We start from the raw sequence: 13,347 nt of genomic DNA, 5'->3' as shown, positions 1-13,347 counted from the left end.
AAATGTCAAACAGCAGCTAGGCTACTGGCTGTAAGTTGCTGGTATTTATTTGATCTGACGTATTTTGTCAAACTGTCATATAAAGCATGATACAGCTGCCTGGAGGGGACAAACTGTTAGCTATCCTGAAGGTGCGTCACTAGAGGCCAGTGTTATTTCTGCATGTTTTACAGTACATAATGAGACATAATGTTAACATTTGTTGTGTTGGAAAGTAACACAAAAGTATCATTTCCTTTCCTCATTATGTGTGTGTGTGTGTGTGTGAAAGTGACTCATCCTGTTTGGCAGGCCAGCTGATAATGACTTCTGTTGTGACACTAATTGCTTTGTGTTTTCCGTAAGCCCAATAAAACTTAATAGAGAGTCATACGGAGGGAAGAAGTTGTCATGGCTATGTCTGTTGCAAAGTAACTACTGAAAGTTTCTAGTGCTTTGGGTGTTAAACACTGGAATCAGCAAGTTATTCCTATTGAAAACAATAAGAAACTGAGGTCAGCACAAAAGAAAGTTTTTTAGCGAATATTATATGTAAATTTAAAGGTCCAGTGTGTAAGATTTAAGAGGATCTATTGGCAGAATATGGTAGGACTGAAATATAATACTCATAAGTATGCTTTCAGTAGTGTATAATCACCTGAAAATAAAAATTGTTGTGTTTTTCGTTACCTTAGAATATATATATCTTCAGCGGGAGTAGGTCCTCTTCCATGGAGGCCGGCACGTTGAACTGCCATGTTTCTATAGTTGCCCAGAACGGATACACCAAAAATTAGCCCTAGATACAGTCGTTTGCATTTTGCACGACCACCATAGTTTCTCCGACACACTTGGAAGGGGAGGGTGAGGTGAGTGGCTACAATCTCACCACTAGATGCCAGTAGATTCTGCATACTGGTGCCTTAAAACGATTAAGATTTTGTACAAAAGTACAAATGTTTGTAATCTAGTGGGGGTTTTTTTCAAAATCTGAGTTAGAGTTGGAATATTACTCGCACAACAGAAAATGTAATCAATAAACAATTACAATAATAAATTTAACATTTAAGTAATTTATCAAGACACAAGACTACATGCCTAAGGCCACACTAGAAGTTCCATTATGCTAATGATGCTAGCACTGAAAATCTATAGTGGGCAAGAGTCCTTTTCTATGGAGGCTGCCACGTTGAGCAACTATGTTTCTACAGTTTCCCAGAAAAGATAAATCAAACATTAGCCCTAGATGCATTTGTTCGGGTTTTGCATGACCACCATAGGTTCTCTGACACCTTTGGAAGGGCAGGGTGAGGCAAGCTGTATTCAGTTGGTTGCAATCTATGATCTCACCACTAGATGCCACTAAACCGTGCATACTGGTGCCTTAAAATGATTAAAGTTTAGATCTACAAATGTACACACATTTGTAATCAAGTATGACTTTTTTCAAAATCTGAGTTAGAGTTGTAATATTATTCAATCAACAGAAAATGTATTCAACAAAGAAGTACAATAATCAATTTAAGTCATTTATCAGGAAAATGAAACTACGCAAGCAGTTCCGTTAAGCTAACAATGCTAGCAATGAAAATGTTATTCCAGTATATAGCAGGTTATGTGTACTATAGTTGCTATCTTTGTTTTGCATGTTACCATGCTAACGTTCGCACTACATTTAGCAGTAAAAAGAAAGCACAGTTTGGAAGTGAGTTGTTGCCATAAGTGAAGGATCTCTGGGTCTGGGATGGACAGGGGTTGATGCAGTGTCAGAAGTACTGCAGTTGTTGTACCAATGGAATGGATGGAACAGATGGATGGAAGGATGGAAATTTCAACCTCATGAGAAAAACTGAGGAGATCACAGAAGACATTAGAATTAATTGTCTATAAATGTAAAAGGTATTTCTGAAAATGCAAAACATTTGCTGGTTTCAGCTTTTCAGCTTCTTTTGTGAGGATATTCTGCTTTTCCCTGTTTTCATATCACAGTGAATATCTTTGGATTTAGACTCTCGGTTGGACATTTGGACAGATCTCCCCATGGGGGCATCAGGAAGCCAAAGCCAGGTTGCGAAGGTCATGTCCACCAGCACTTCGTGGGGGATCCAGAGGCGTTCCCAGATGGGACATGAGATCCCTCCAGTGTGTTCTGCGTCTGCTAGAGCATCTCCTTCCAGTTTGATATGCTCAGAAAACCTCTCAAGGGAGGAATCAAACCAAGGAGGCCTAATCAGATGGTAAAATATCTTCAAGTCACTTCTTTTGACGCAAAACTCCTTCCAGATGTCTGACCTCCTCACACACACCTTTAAGGGTTTTTTAAGAATTTTCTTCGGGGATTGAAAGTTCTATCTTATCTCATGTTATCTCTCCGCGGACCTTTCCATGTGGCCACTACAGATGCCAATCAACTGTGCATGTCTAGAACACTTCCTCCAAGTGGACTTTAAAAATAAGTATAAACAAAACTAATAGTTCTGCAGCTTTTCATATAGCCATCCATTCAGGACTATAATAAGAGACCTTACCCTCCCTCATGAGGAAGACCTCAAGAACTATTTTACTTGGAGCAGTGGCTCACAACATTGTCTTTGGGGAACTGGGTAGCCACTAAACTTAAAATTCTGTTAACTGATAATGTTGCAGATGAATGTAACCTTTGAGTCAGAAAAAATATGGCTAATGTTGACCTTTACAAAAAGCTTTAGACAAATTGGGCAAGGTTGAAACAGTTATGTTTGGTATTTTGTATCAGTTCAGCAAATTTGCAGACCTGATTACAATGACAATGATGTGAAAAGCATCTAATTTCACAGCTATGGCTGGCCTCTTCTTCATAGAAACAGCTATGGCTTATGGGTAGTCTGGCAAGTGTCCAACAAATTATATAAACAACATGTTTTGTGAGGAACAGAGATGAAATGCTTTCCTGATATCAGATAAACTGTCTGCTCATTAAATTCTACACATACTACTCAAACCAGTTTTCAAGGGAAAGGGGCATTTGATTTTCCCAAACCAATCACCAGAGATATATGACCCACAGCTCTAAAACCATTGAAACAACTTAACAATGGTGTTAGTACCACCTGTAGCACTGTTCCACTGTGGTTCTCATTCAGTCAATTGCTTTTTCAATCAGGAGACCGCTGTTTCATGTCATGATGTTAGATTAAGTCGTCAGATCGGTAGATTCAAAGGTCTGGGCAACAACCAGGCAAATGAAACAATAACTAACCATTCCTAAGTCACAGCTCTTTTAACTCTGTACCCAATGACAGTTGAGCAAGCTTGGTTCCTCTGTCAACTATGTTGTTTATGCTAGGTGCTAAAGGCTTGTCTATTTTGAAAAGAAAAACAAATTTTGAAGCCGGTTAAAAGACATTGCTAGGAGACCTGTAAAAGCAACAAATTACTTAATAGCATCCTGGTACCTTGTCATATCTTAAGTTAGCTTATTAGGTAACTTAAGATGTGACCAGGTACCAAGTTTGCTCAACTATTATTGGAGCACAGGGCAAAAAGGGATGGGACTTCGGAAGGGTCAATTATGGCCATATTAGAACCCTTTTCATTATCTGAGATGCTCTTGATTCTGATTTAAGCAATCATGAGGTTTTGTTCAAATTTAACACTCACATAAATAAGAAATTTTAAAGTGGGGAAAAAAAAACATATGGATCCAACAGGTGGTCTCACCGTGTTATTGTGTGTAACATGATGTTAAGCAGGCTGCTGTGGGCGTCAGCATCTTTAAAAATACCATTCTGTTAATCACATCACATAGTCCTTTCACGTTCATTCCAATTTGGGAACACACAACGTTAAATTGGTGAAATGTGTGTGTGTGTGGCTTTGTGAGAGCTCAACAGGGGCTGTATACCTCCAAACAGGCAACCACCCCCCCAAACTCTGCTCTTCACAATCAAACCCAGGCTGAAAGCAGGCTACCTCGGCCCACCCTGGTACTGCACAGCGCAGTATATTCTAACACGTGGCTACCCGCTGGGCTTGGATGTGGAACTTGGCATTATTAACAGTGTGGATGTTTAATGAGGGAGGATGGTGGGCAGGTAGAATGTTGTTTTCCTTCATGTTTTCCTCTAAAATCTGCATCTTACCTTGGAAATATATGTTGTAAATAATATGGCTGGTGACCACACCAAGCACAACCTGCCTCGATGTTCTGGCAGTCTCTCCTTTAAGGCATTCGTGGTATTGTGTAGTGTTGGAGTGAAGACCACCTAAACCGAGACCAAGTCATAACCAAGACTATAGTGTATCAAGAGGGGGATAAGACCAAGACTTTGAGAAGTTGAGACCAAGTCAAGACAAAGACCAAGGCAAGACCAGCCTGAGTTGGAGCTGACATTAGCTGACAATGTAACATAACTATATATACATTAGCTGCATAGCTTGTATGTGGCCTGTCTATTTATTGTTTATCACAAGGAAAAACATAACTTAGCTTGAGAGATTTGCTACAATCACTTGCGATTAGCTTTTCTAAGTGCTGATGAAAGTTCAACGTTGTAACAGTCATCTCAGTAAGCACTGCAGAATTTACATACTGCAGTGTGTTTTCTTTTGGATGCTGTTTTGCTGGCCAGCTCTTTTAATTTGGCTGACATCTCTTCCCTGACAGCCACAGCTTCTTTTCCTGGCAGCCATTAACAGTAAAAAAAAAAAAAAAACTACAATAAGAAATGAGTGAAATCAATCATGAAAAAAAAATCCAGAGTCCTATGTCTGAGACTAAGACAAGACTAAAAAAGCGGTTGATTCCGAGATGAGAAAAGACCTTCAAAAGGTGGTCTCAAGACCAGTTTTCTACCACAACCTACTACAACTACCACTACAACAAAGTAGCATGCACACCTGGCCAATCATTGCGTAAAGTGGGCATGATTATCGGATTGTCTGTTTCAGAAAATTACAAACTTTAAAGATTCAGTCCACCCTGATTTAAACATCCGATAGGTCATTTAAAACAATCTGACAGACATTTTGTTGGGAGCATACAAGGGCCTTTACTGTTCTTTTTCAATCTAAACAGCTACATAATACATATTGTATGTTTGTTTGTGCTGAGGACAAGAATGTAGGGCAAACTTTCTGTAGCCTCAAGCTAACCTTTATACAACATTTTTGTGATTCCCTTTCATTTAATTTGACTGCTGCACCCTTCTTTCAGATAAACAAAAAACTTTTTTCAGATCCTGTGCAATAAAAATCTGGCCCATGGCCCTGGAAAGCCCCATTCAGCTCTGCTGTGGGGGAGTAGCAGTTTTCACTACTTCCTGAGCAAATGCCAAGTACTGTATGTGTGTGATCTGTGCTTTGACGATTCCCTACTCTCTTTTCCTTTATTGCCCGTGTGTTTTAACTGCTCTAGTAAAGGGGCATTACAACCTTCAAGGGGAGCCAGCCACGCACCTTGGAAGGATTAAGAAGCTGTTTTGTTTTATGTTCCAGAGAGTAAATAGCGGTGTAAAATGGCTATTTGGTTGCATGTGCATACATACATCTCCACGTAAAAACATACACATGGGCGCAAAATTACTCATCCAGTTGGGAGAACACACACACACATGCAAAAAGGTCAGGTTAAAAATCAGTTTTTAAAAGTCTTAAAGGCTTTAACACTTTCTAGACATCTAGACATGTTTCCACAATTATTCACCGATAGTTGCCCCCTGAAGGACCAAATATCAAAACATAAAAAAAAAACAAAAAAAAACAAGTGATTGGTTGTTTCATGTCAGACATAAAGGTCTGTCTGCATATCAGGATTTGTGCTGTAAACAGTTGCCAGATGCTAGAAAAGACATTGATGAAAGCACTGACAGTCAAACCGTCGAAGGCCGTAAAAACACTGAGCTGAGAGATGTTAAAGACCTCTATGCTGAGAGGATCTGCAGGTTTGGGAGATTAATATCAGTGTGTTCATTGCTACAAGTGACCTCTTCCACATGACACAGTCATTTGATCCATTGTCATACAATAATACTAATTATTGCAGCTATAAAACTAGGAAATTTCATTAAAATGTCTAAAAACACTAGACATAATGACAAGTTTCCCGCCAGCTAGTTGCTAGTTGCTATAACTTCGGGGAAAACATGGGATATGTCAAAGAGTGAGGAAGGAAGACAGCATCTGTAACAAAATGCAACATCCATAAAACTTTAATATGAATGCAATTTCTGCCTGAGTCATGTTGGGTGGATTTTCATTTGTGATGGTTGTTTAAAAGTGAAGATAATGGCTCCCATGATCCCACACGACTTCACCATGTCATTAAACTTAAAATTAAAGTCTTTTGTTGTTGTTTCAATGAGACCCCAGTGGCACTGCATTTAAAAAAGTTCTTCTTTTGGTTAGGTATTTACATTCAGCATACAGTAACTACAGTATGCATTGCCCCTCATTTAGCTTTTTTCATATTTGTGAAAGTTCATGGCTAGGTGAAACCTGTGCTTATCTTTTATTATGTCAAAAACGTTGCTTTAAACTTATTTGTCTCTCTTTATCGCCATATCTGTCTTTGTCAGGCACCTTAAGTATCTGGGCTAACCAGGGCTGATAGGTAACGGCAGGGAAGCCCCTGTGTGGTTAGCCAACAACAGTACAATACAACACTTCCCCCTGTCCGACCCGCAACCCCCCCACCTCCCATACACACAACTCCTGCACCATGTTAGTCTCTCTCTCTTCATTTCCTTCTGTCTATATCTGTCTTTGTCGCCCTGTAAGAGACCCGATTGACCCACTAATGTGCCTTGCCAACCAAACAACAACCCTGATGCAGCTGAAACCAGATTATTCCAGTTCTCTGTGGTCAGGCAATGAGGGAGCAGAGAGAGAGGGTGGCGGGTGGCTTGGCTTTATCACAGCACACACACACACACACACACACACACACACACACACACACAGTTTCAAAGTGGTGAGTTGAGTGTTCAGTCAGGAGGTGTCCCCTGGGTTTGGGTCTCTTTCAGTGCGAAATCAAGAGCTCAGCTGTGGGGCAAAATGGACCCTACCTGTTGATAGCCTCAGTGTCAACAGATGGGGGCTAAAGAAGGGAGTGGCTGGGGGGGGGGGGGGGATTGTAACTAGTAAGTGAAAGAGATGTGAAACCCAAACTTATAAAAACAAGCATCAGACAAAAATAAAATGAGATGGAGAGCAATACAAAAGAAGGAAGAGAGAGCTACAGACACAATGAAGCGAAAGATGAGGACAGGAAGGAGACACCAAGATGAAACTGAAGAACAGAGAGCAGTAAAGCAACCTGAGTGTGTGTGCTGGGGGTGGCGATAGCGACAGCAGGGTTGTTACTACAACGGGGTCACATCCTTGCTTGCGTAACCACTGACCTCCACGCCATGTGCTGTGGGACAGAATTGATCGGATCAGATGCCCACAGCGGTGCGATCACATTAACAGATGGTTCTGCATGGCTCAGTAGGAGAACTAATGCATGTCATTACACCAGACTGGGACATCCAGTACGCAGCTGAAAGTCTGACCTCCTATGTCAGCTGCATATGTGGGCCATATGGAGCTACCTGTTCTGTGCATGGCAGAGCTGTGATCAGCAGTGTCTCTAGGGAGATATTGTAGTCTTGAATACTGCTGAGGACCAGGGGGAATCTCCCATTAAGCAAAGGTCAGCAAACACCTTAGGTCCAACACAGGCTCCGAAAAAAGCCTCAAAGAAAGTTCTTTCTTTTTGTTTTGTTTTTTTTTTACTTTTCACTAATTAATCATGTGTCTCAGGACATGCCCACTGACTTGGACCATTCAATGGTCTTACTGAGTATCTGCTGACAGGAAGATAGTAGTCAACTCATGAACAGCTCAGCATGGTGTATAGACTGTTGATAAATTAAGTGAAGCTACCCCTATCATGCTAAAAAAAAAGGAAAAAATGGGAGGATACTAAAAGATAATACCTACCCCAACCACAGCCTGGTCATGACTAAATCCCATATATAATATACTGTATGTAATCTTCAATTGAGCTTTGTAGGTTTGACAGTAGACATTTTAGAAAAAACTTAATACCTAATAATGAGTTATCAAGTATTCAAAGGTGTAGAGGTTTTATAAAGACGGTAGTCATTTGGATATGTAAAAATTCAGTTTTGTGTTATTACTTTATTGCTAAGAGCAATTGCTAAGGTTGGTTACAGTCTCCACATCCAAACTAAACCAAACACAGATTTTGACATGATGTGTTAGACCATTATCTCCAACATCATCACCAAAACCTGGCAAGCCTGGCATTCCTATACCAACACATGCAGGCCAGAATGGCTCTAGACACTAATGGACAGACTGACAACTAATAGAGCAACAAAACTTGATCTATAACCATGTAATGCATACTACAACCTGTCTTGCACTACAAATAATGGTACATTAAAATGTTTCTGAAAACAATTTTGGTAGGAAGTTGGCAATGTAGTAACAGAGCTGTTTATCCATATTTGGTCAGTGCTGCCTTGTTGGACAGTTTGAACTGGGTTTTGGGAGCCTGAGGTGTTGTGCTGGACAGGCCTGCTGACTGGACGCAATTGGATAGACTCACAACCAATCAGAACAGCTTAACACCCTACATGGGCTGCATGATGGTGCAGTGGTTAGCACTGTCCCTCACAACAAGAAGGTTTTCCCCATCTGTGTGGGTTCTCTTTGGGTACTCCTCCCACAGTCCAAACATGCATGATTGGTTGTTTGTCACTATGTGTCCACTCTGCGATGAACTTGCGACCTGTCCAGGGTTCCAATGTCAGCTGGGATGGGCTCCAGCCCCCCTGCGACCCTAAAGGATAATAGGGTGCAGCTGGATGGATCAGATCCATGGTTGCTGAAATTCTGTCTGAATGGAATGAGTGCCAGACACATCTGCCAGAGCAAATGAAAACATGAGCTCGGCAGATTCCTCTGGTTCAAAGGCTACTAAAGCATGATATGAAAGAAAACATTTTGGAAGAATGCTGTTCATCCCTCAAGTGCAATTCTAGAGACTTTGTGCATCTGTGCCAAGGAGCCCTGAACTCTGCAAGCTTCCGGTAGTAGCCCAAGACACTTTGTTGGTTTTCTTTTAATTTGTCACCCATTATACCTGACCTTCATCAGGTATACTGGCCAGTATACCTGATGAAGGTCGTTTGGACCGAAACGTCGGATATTCAATAAATCGTTAGAAAGCGAGACAGTGTGCGGGAGTCTGCTATCTTTTTTTCAAATTGAATTTTTCTTCCGACGCACCTGTCAGACATTTCAGGCGTGCAGAGACCTTCTCAACATTGCTCACCCATTTGTTTGCCACAGTAGTCTCCCACATTTTCTTTCATTAGAACCACTCTTGTAGAAATCAAAGATACAGCAGGCTTACCTTGTCCGTTGGAGTAGTAGATCCACTTCTCTTTGACCTGCGTTGGCGGTGCAGATGGTTTCTTCTGAATTGCCTTCTCCATGATGCTGCTAGGGTCCTGCATGGGGCCCTTCTTCAGTACACGAGAGCTCCGCTTCACGCTGCAGACCACGATCACCACCAGCACCAGCAGGAGGAGCAGCACTATCATCCAGGGGAGGTGCTCGTTGATGTCAAAGTCATTATGGGTGCTAGGCCTTGGGGACCCCCTGCGAGTGGGCCTGTAGTAGCTGGAGACCCCACCTCCACCACCTCCACTCCCCTGTCCGGCTACCTTGCTGATACCCGTCCCAACCCTGGCTACCTCTGCGCTCTCCAGCCCCTCCATCGCCCTCTTACTAGGACCTGGCACAGGGTCGGAACTGGGTTGCTCCTGCTGCTGCTCGCGGTCCATCATTTGCTTGCGAGCTGGGAGCGGTGAAGTTCGTGGGGGATCACGATTTGGTGGAGTGGGAGTGCCATCCTGGCTGAGGAGTAGCAGCTCTGCACGGTGGTCTTCCCCACCCTGGTTTTCCCTCAGCTGAATGGCTGCTGACTGGCTGTAGGTACCTGTGATGAAAGACAGAGGGATCGATGGAGACAAAGATAGAGCAGGCAAAAGGAAGAGAGATGAGAGAGAACAAAGAGAGCAAAGAGAGAAGATAGTACAGAAGTAAGAGATGAGAGACAACACAGAGAGAGGGAATTAAATTCACTCACTCGAGGGATTTGCTTAACCCAGACAATGAAAACAGAAGGCATCACGGGTGGGAATCCTAACACTTTAATCCATGCAAGCAATCTGGCACACAAACAGAAGGAGGAATAACCTCCTCCTTCTCCTTTCACTCATCTGCTTCCCCTGCTGACTTCCTCCATCCTTTGGTGGGCGGTGTACTCCAAACTGGAGCCAAACTGATACTTGGATTTTAAGGCCCATGCTGATATTTGAGAGTTTAAAAATTCAGAACGCAATTCATCTATCAAAGCAATGTATGAATGAGGCACATTTCAAGACACAATAGATCAAGGAGAAGCCACTGAGAAAAGAGTAATTACCACGAGGCTCAGTTTCGAATCCCATCTGACACAAGTCCCACAAGGTTGTAAGAAAATGAAGACATAAGTGCATAGGAAATTAGAATTTGTGCTGTCTAAGATAAGAGACGGAGAGCATGTTAGGTGATCTTAGGTTAGGTAATCTTGATTGGGGTAGGGCTTCAAACAATTTGTGAGGACAGAAAGGGGTTCTGCTGACCAAATTGAGTTAGGTAGCTCATTTTACAACCAGGATAGAGTGCAGTAGAAGAGTCTGGGTTGAAATTTCCTACCTCACAGGGCCAGCTGATGTTCATTGCTGATCGTGGTGTATGAAAAGGTGCATAACCCTGAAGGAGTTCAAAAGGGTGGGTATCCCTCTATAGACTGCTTGTTTCCACTCTCAAATTGTGTCAAATATGGCAGCTTGGTTAGTGCCCCAGTGTTTCTAACTATGACACCATGGATACCCCTGTGTGACGTAGTATAAAAAGCAAGAAAGTTCATATTTGGAGGAGGTAGGATGGATGGGTCCACAGGACTTTCACTCAGGAGATCCGCGTGTGGAACCAAAAGTCAGTGTTGACTTCTTTTTAAGTTGCGGAATGTATCTACAGGAGACTTATCTGATTTGGCTCCAGTTGCAGGTCCAGTTGCACTCCACCTCGTAATCTCACAGCAGATGAGCTCTGAATTGCTCACACCACAGTCTGCTCCATGATTAAGCTTAAGCTAGAGCAAATCTAATCAGACTCAGGCTTCAGTTGCAAAAATAATTTGACAAAAAATGCAAAAAGGAAGAGGTCAAATGGGCTAACGAATAATAGCCAAAGAAATCCATCATTTGCTGAAATGGAAAAAGAACAAGGAGGGCTGTCCCATTTGACATAAACAACAACAGAGACAGTGTAGTTCAGACATGCGAACAAACTGTAACGGTGGTCAGTCGATATCAGTGTGTCATTAATCTCTATTGATTATTGACATGGTTGCTACCACCTCCCTGCTGCTTGCTCTGTGCCTGTGTACTGCTGCTAATGGGATTGGTACTGTATAATGACATTAAATCATAAATGGGCTGCTGCTGTTTGGGATTGTCACTTGGACGCATGTTAATCCGTCTCATCCTCTTATCAGCAGACAGGTACACAGGTGCGAGTCTAATCCCTCAATTTAGGCTGATGTTTTGGCTGGCAGCAAGAAGTCTTTCACATACAAAGTCACATTTTCAGAGAAATACAGAAGACTTTCAGGGGATGTAATGCATTCCCTGCAACCAAAGTGAAAGTTTTCAGCTTTTTAGCAACAATGATGTGGACATATGTGATTCTATATGCAATATGGTCTAAAGGCAACATAAGATTCACAGTGAAACTGGTATGTTTATATCTTAAACAATGTAAAGTCAAAATGAAATAGAGAAAAAAAATTAAGATTTCAAAATGAATGGCATTTCCATCAGCCACAGCTGTGCATTGTTTTTAGTGCTTATTGACCCTTCCAAAGTCAACTTTCTCCTTTTCCTTAAAAAAGCGACCTTTTCCTTTAAAAGTGGCACGTAGGGTCATATCATATGTTAGCTCATAATAGCAAAATTCTAGCTATGTAGCTATCTAATGTTTGATGTAGATTAGCTAGCTAGTTAGATACTGTTTAGCTAAAATTAGCTAACTTACTATGTAAATATATGTTGTTTTTACAGCTAAGCCAGCAACATATTTTAACCATTTTAAAATTTGATAGCTTCGATAGCCTCGATAGCTGGTTCTCTTCCTCCAATACACAATGGAAGCTTTTCCTGGATGCACTTGAGGGACAGTATGCTGGAGTTATCAATTTCTCTTCCATGACTATTGACTGACCCAAAAAGCATATGGGCTACACCCTCCTACAATCACACAAAGACATCTGGCAGCTAAACTAAATGTATTTCTGAAAACATTTGAGGTGAAAAATAAGCTATGAAACCTGAATCCGTCTTTATTTTAGATCAATGATGGTTAGGTTGCAAGATTTTCAGGAGCTTCTAGAGGCAGCAAGTCATGCTGGACGCTCCTGATTTGCAAAAACTAGCCTAGACCTGAACTTCTTGTAAATGAGGAGTGGCCAACGTACTTGAAACACACCACGCTGCTACGAGAATGCACTGCATAGCTGCGTGGAAACAATGGACCCTGTGGACACATACCATTTGTCTTGCCAGCTAACTGTGCCTGGTACTACTGGCCTTGTATTGTTGTTTTAATTGCATGGAAGAAAAGATAATATGAAACTCATCAATTTTGCTTGATTCTGAACAAACTTTGTTGGCTTTGTCAACAAGGACCAATGTGACCAAGAGTGTTAAATCATATCACCAACTAGGGTTGGGAGATATGGTAAAATTCTCTAATCGGCCACAGTTGGCCAGGCAACTGATGATTGCTGATAAATAGTGTGTCATTGTCATTCGCCCAAATCGACCCCCGAAAAAATCCCTAACCCAAAATAAACAACTGGCAGTACCAAAAGTATTAAAATACTTCGAAACATACACACTTTTTCTGCCTATGCTAAAAACAACACACTCGTTTCTCTCCCTTTTGTAATGATAAATGTGTATCTGCTGGAATGTTGTGCTGTCCAGTCAAATCCAGTTGCTGTCACTGTTTTCCAGGTACTGGTATCTCCTTTTCTTGGACCCACTTGATATATTTACACACTCACAGCACATTCTTTGCTGGGCATCTATGGTTGCTATGAGATTTGTGATGTAACTTCAAAGCCTCTTTACATTTAGAGACTTATGTAAAGTGAAACACAGTGAATACAGTTTGGCTTTTATCACTGCTGTTATTGTTCTGTAAAGTGGTTTAAGACATTTTGGCATAGTACAACTCTTTCTGTACTCCGTTTCCAAGGCGGAC

General features: G+C 41.6%; 1 protein-coding gene across 1 annotated transcript in view; it reads right to left on the bottom strand.

Moving 5' to 3' along the window:
• tnfrsf21 (tumor necrosis factor receptor superfamily, member 21) overlaps positions 1–13,347 on the bottom strand; it is a 69,687-nt gene that overhangs the window by 34,731 nt on the left and 21,609 nt on the right. Inside the window, exon 3 of the mRNA XM_084737672.1 lies at positions 9,386–9,973. Within this exon, the coding sequence (XP_084593798.1) occupies positions 9,386–9,973 (588 nt within the window). The remainder of the gene's footprint in view (positions 1–9,385; positions 9,974–13,347) is intronic.

Source organism: Lutjanus erythropterus, chromosome 15, assembly GCF_056507025.1.
Source record: "Lutjanus erythropterus isolate fLutEry1 chromosome 15, fLutEry1.hap2, whole genome shotgun sequence".
Taxonomy (NCBI): Eukaryota; Metazoa; Chordata; class Actinopteri; order Lutjaniformes; family Lutjanidae; genus Lutjanus; species Lutjanus erythropterus.
The sequence above is the reverse complement of the archived record's forward strand: the minus strand, read 5'-3'. Positions and strand labels throughout refer to the sequence as shown.